Source organism: Magallana gigas, chromosome 8, assembly GCF_963853765.1.
Source record: "Magallana gigas chromosome 8, xbMagGiga1.1, whole genome shotgun sequence".
Taxonomy (NCBI): domain Eukaryota; kingdom Metazoa; phylum Mollusca; class Bivalvia; order Ostreida; family Ostreidae; genus Magallana; species Magallana gigas.
In genome coordinates, this window is record NC_088860.1 from 44494209 (window position 1) to 44500208 (window position 6000).

Below are 6000 nucleotides of genomic sequence, written 5' to 3' on the forward strand. Positions count from 1 at the left end.
TTAGGAGATATTCCTGGGTCTGCCCCTCATCAGAGGTCAAACCCAGGTTTTTCTTTTTAATTGTATATACTGATCGGTATAAGAACTGAGTATAATATTTTATGTATTAGTAATGAAGTATTCAAGTAATACAACATGTTCATACAAGGCCCTGTGAGTCCAAAGCTGTACGCTTTTAACTAATTCAAGAGATAATATTCTCTAATGTGCAAGCTAGAAGCTTAAGAGTATTTGCTCGTCTTGTTTGGTATCACGAGTTGACCAGAGCAGCTTTGTTATAGAACTGCCATGAGCAGACGGGGCGATAAGATTCATCAGCGCGGAGGAGTTACCGCTCTTTGATTGTATGCTCATTATGAAGATCCCTTATTTTAAATGCCTAACGTCCTAATAGATTTGACTCTAAGATGAGTTTAAGAGCTCGTTTAGATGTCTATGTCGCTTATATCCAATGATGAGAGGTATTGGAAATTTTAAGGAGCATTGTTAAATTTTTTAATAATATACCAATGTTTGCGCAGTATTCTCCCGAGTCTTTTGACAGCTCGGTTGTATTTGGTAACAAACACTGACGGGGGTCTATTTGATTTGGTCTTGCTATTTTTCAACAGATCTTGTCTGTTAATTGATTCTGTTTCTAAAACAGTGTTATCAATTTTCGATTCCGAGTACCCTCTTAATATGAGTCGTTTCTTAAACTGTAAGATTAAATGTTTTGCTTTCTGTGGATCAGAGGTGCCTCTCTTGTACCGGATTATTTCACCCATGATAAATCCTTTGAATGTAGCATTCGAGTGCGCACTTCTGCGATGAAGATACATAAAAGTTTCGGTGGGTTTTTATAAAGGCTTCAAAGTCTAAGACTCCTATCTAGTTAAATCTCTGGCCTTTGAGTACTTTTGTGTCCAAGAACACAGCTTCATTAAACATGTGAATATTGTAAGTGAATCTGAGATATTTATGCTCAAGGTTCGCAAGTTTAAACAATTGCATTTTTTCAGTTTCTGTGGCCTTCATCGCAATGAATCCGTCGTCTCTATACTTAAAGTGAGCTACAATACTTTTTATGATATTCTCAAGAATATCAAATAGGTAGGGGCACATACCTCGGGGAGGGAACAGCCCCCATGCTGGCACCTAATATTTGTTTATAGTGGTGGCCATCAAATTCAAATTCGATATTCTCGAGCAGAATTTTCAGTAATTCAGCTAAATATTCGACCTGTGGGATTTTTTTTTGTAACTTTATTTTGTTTCAGTTTTGTGAGTACTTTTGCAGCAGATTGGAAAAGTTCTTTGGCTGTAATATATTATGTCATAAGTAATAAGCCAGTTATACTGGCACATTCTGACAAAAGATAGACAAACTAATATATGTACTATTTACATACACAGACAGGTAAGCAAATAAACTTCTGATGAGGCGGATTTGCAGCAGTAAAAATTAAAAAAGAAAGATGGAAGAATACCTTAATTATAAACCTTTTTGAGAACCATTTATTACTCATTTACCTCGTATCACACCGCCGGAACACTAAATTAGTGTAGATTTAAGTGAAGGGAGGTGCATGACTGATGGGAGCCACCTTTTTGAAAACGTAAGATACAACTGAGAAATAATTTTGTTTGTGTGTGGAAACTAACATTAATGTAAATTAAAACTAAGAGTCACACGGGGACACTGTTAAACTTTTTCAGTAAAAAGGTTTGCATAAAAGAAAAAGGTTCGTAAATTGACAATGATTGGAATGGTAACGTATGATTTTACATTTATATTTTTTGTTTTAAAAATATATCCACAAAATTACAATCACTTTTACTTCGGAACACTAAATATAACAAATGCACCAATATAAAGTGTTTGTGTTTAATTTTCTAGTGAACAAACAGCGCAGACAAATTCTCTACCCTCAACATAGGGTGGGCACTTTAGGGAGCCACATATTGCCTCCACCATATAGAACAGGTATCCGTTGTTGTTAGTAAGACTTCCTTGTAAGGTCTCTGGGTCACTATCAACACACTTGTATGTTGTTCCAGCATTATGACCATGGTAACCTGCCATTAGGTAGCCGTGGTATTCCAACTTCCAACCGTTATCACACGTTTTTCTACCTACAAATTTCAAGTTGTACACATTTTATACATGTAACTTAACCCCAGAAAAAATAACGTTTTCACCAAAGATATATGATTTGTTGAATAAGTTGATTAATATATTTACTTTTATTTATTTTCAATTGTAAATAATAAACTCGTTTACGTACCTGGAAACATCTCCACAACAGATCTGCCACGAACCAAACATACAGAACAAGGAACATCGTGCTGATATAAACTATGCCACTTGCCGAACAATCCACCTGTTTCATACTCTGCTCCGTAAATGTGAGCTTTTAATCCATCTGTTCCATCTCTGTAGATTCCCCATTCTGGGTTTTTGGGTAGACAAAGAGGTTCCACCGCCGCCCCAGTATGAGTGTAATGAGATCCTCCAACATATCCTACAAAACAATAATGTTTAAATTGTTCCAATTCAACTTTTTAAGCTGAATAAAAAGGGAAAATGTTTGCGAATGAAATGAAATATAAATATACTTGGTTTTTCACGATGTATTTGCTGTAAATGAAGGGAAAAATAACTGATGGGATTTATTTTTCAAACTATGGTCCTCTGATTGTATTTTTTTTCACTTAAAACAAAAACCATTTTAATGACATAATATTTTTAACCTTAAGGCTTTTGAATAGTGAATAATAAAAATACTACCTGAAAGAACTAATTGTGCACCTACAGGACAACTTTTTTTACCCCACCGTGTGTAAATGGCGCTTCCATTTGATGTGCCTGGAAAAGAAACATAACATATGTTTTTATGAAAAAACCCGTTTTCTTCTCTATATTGAATGTGTTGTGATATTTGACATACTTTTAATGTTTCTCATCTTTGTTTCCACGTTTCCTTTAAGCTCCTTTATGGATTTTTCGATGATGTCAGTAACATTTTTGAATTCCCGCCTCATTGCCTCAACTTGATACCCTCCTAGCACAGACGACAGTTGTCCTGTCAGAAAACCTTGTAACATGTCTTTACAACTTCCGGCTTTTTCCTCGGATTGTACAACAGCAAAGATCATCAAAAACAATATGAGATACATCATCTGGGATAGTAAACACATTGTTATCCATTTAGTTCTTTAAATGGTTTATCAAACAATGGCGTAACGATTTTTGAAAAATATCAGAGGTTTTTTAATGCAGAGTTTTACAAGAACTTTATCAATTATTATATCTAACAATGTTAGATATTCGATTGACATTTAGTATGCCTACCTCAAAAAAGCAACTTCCAATTGTAATCAGTAGCAGTGAATACTAACTGTGAATCACGCCTAAACACCATTATATACAATCTAAAATTGATTTATATATGCTATGTTTGATTGTGCTGTAGAGATCACACGTCAAAAACCCATTAACATTATATTTGATACAAGGGTAAAAGATAATAAAGAAGTGTTTTTCTGATAGTGTTCACAGATATTCTTTATTTTCAAATATATGGTCTATTATGAGTAGGGAAATCTAAAGTAATTATATTCACGTTTTGTAAAGAAATTAAAGATGATTTCGTGTAAAGTGACGAGAATAAGAAAAAACTGCGACGGCATTAACTACGAATCATAGCTCAATGAACTTGTATCTAATAAATTAGCAATTTAGTTGAATACACTTTTGAAATTCATTTTAATTTTTGATAAGTGTTTTTTTTTTACCTTGTATGAAATGATATTGCAGATAATGTTTTTTGTCTACCAAAAGCTTATATATTTTTTTTAAATTGCAGGTTAAGAGGGCCTCGGCTCTTGAAAAATGAAGTTGAAGGCAAATTTAATGTTGCATGCGAACGATTAGTAAACTGTTATATATATATATAAGGGACGGGCGATTTTGCTTCGTTATATGCGTAATTCGTTATATCTGTCATGATTACAACATGTACTATAGTCACGGGGAATGAAAATCACTTCGCTGTAAGCGTCAATTCATTATAAGCGTGTTCGCTATAACCGTGTTTTACTGTATTTATCAATCATTGCTCTGAAATTCTAGTATTATAACAATTCACTTTTTTAAAACAAATTATAATCTGCATGTTTTTGCTTCTGAAATACCTTTACGGGTTAGACAAATATGTTGTTTTGAGTGCTTACTGACTGTTTAAGTTTGTTTTAATTATGTAGATCATAGCCAAAAAAACCAAAAAGACAAATTGCAAACACATTTTTGTATCTCTGGCTTTCTTGGATAATTGTGACCCTTTCTGCTTCCTGTTGTTTTGTTTCATGGTCAAAATGCTTTAACCAGGTCTTATCCGTGGCAAATATTTAGCTCAAAAACGTGTCACCCTATTTTGTCTAGCGTTGTAAAATCTTGGTGGGTGCAGAAACCTGTCTTAGTTTTTCATTCGCAGACAGCAGCACCCATCAGGCACAAACCTCTTGAAAGTCAAAATGTTTTGTAATTATCTGATGTTTTGTCGGAACACTAAAACTGAACATCCCAGCAATATCACGTACAGTGACTCTTCTATCATAATTTAATTCTGTAATTACAACCCATTCAGTTACAACAGTGTCCACTTCTTGTGGCCTTCCTTGTTCGTCATAAAATATATCAGTCCTTCCTTTTCTAAATTTCTGATGCTATTTGTAAACAATTGTCTAGACACATGTGGCCATCTCCTGCAGTATATAACGTTTTACGCCTTGATGTTTGGCAATAAAACGGTAAAAATTTCTTCAATTAAAAGTTTCACAAAATTGTATTTATTAGCTACTGTAAAGTCATATTGATAATCGTACATTTTATGCAATTAAAAAATACATTTACTAAATAAAGAAAAGTGCGTACAAAACTAAAACTAAATATTAAAAAATGCTCTTTGAGGTATATTATATATAAATAACTAAGTACATTTCTTATAGTGCATGTAAAAAAATGAAATGTTAAAAATTTATTAGAAAATATGTCAAGTTTAAATCTGAAATGTTTCGCTTGTATTTTGCACAGTGTCCGCAAACAATCGAACTTGTCCGCGAACAATTATGGGAACAACCCGTGTACATGTTTAAAACTGAATTTTAACAAACACTTTTACAGAAGTATATCAATTCTCCTGCAAAATCACACAACTGGTATATTATATCAACAACTATTGATCTGATTGTTACTGATAGCTCAAATGAAAAATCAATGATAAAACATGTGTGACATTAACACGCAATATATTACCGTGGTCTTTATTTGAATGGACTGGCTAGTGATAAACATGCTTAATACAATTTTTTCACAGCAATGCATGCTAGATGATACTTTAATATTTTAGATCTAATGAAATTACTTAGCTGAAATCAATTACAACCAACCTCTTTGTGCACCAAGCAATTAGTTACTTCAAATGCAATGGACATTTGTGATAAAAACAAGAAAAAAATGACTAATCTTTACTTTTTAAATCTTTAAAAAGTTTACCCCAAGAAACTTATATCATATTTTAAGATATTAAAAATATTTGTTATATAATGACGTTTGTTTTTAAAAGAGATACCATCTAATGCACGTTATAGATTTTTCATTGCTGTGGTATTTTTCACCTTCCAAAAAGTAGACCAATCCACTACTAGTATTTTTAAGGTCTTCCGTTTCCAACGGAAGACCTTATAGTTTTAGTACAGTTTCTTATTAAGGTCTTCCGTTTCCAACGGAAGACCTTATTGTTTTCGTACTGTTTATTATCATTTTTTTCCCCAAATTTTGTGCACGCGATTTCTCGAAAACTACTCAACTGATTTTTTTCACAGATGATGGGACATTACTGTATCTGAATTTTATATGTTTTTAAATTTTTTGTCGTCATCACTTCCGGTCCGGATTTACGGTCGATTTTGTAATTTTTTACGACCAATTTTGTGCAGAGCTGATCTCAGAAACTACAA

At 33.1% G+C, this 6000-nt stretch overlaps 1 protein-coding gene across 1 annotated transcript; it reads right to left on the bottom strand.

Annotated features, from left to right (window-relative positions):
• Window positions 1-1853: 1853 nt before the first annotated feature.
• Window positions 1854-3394, bottom strand: LOC105333612 (uncharacterized). The gene is made up of 5 exons (XM_034474326.2): window positions 3335-3394; window positions 2931-3162; window positions 2771-2848; window positions 2268-2504; window positions 1854-2115 (listed from the first exon to the last, which is right to left on the bottom strand). Exons 2-5 carry the CDS (start codon window positions 3160-3162, stop codon window positions 1868-1870), a joined length of 795 nt encoding a protein of 264 aa, XP_034330217.2. The 5' UTR covers window positions 3335-3394; the 3' UTR covers window positions 1854-1867.
• Between the last annotated feature and the right edge of the window lie 2606 nt (window positions 3395-6000).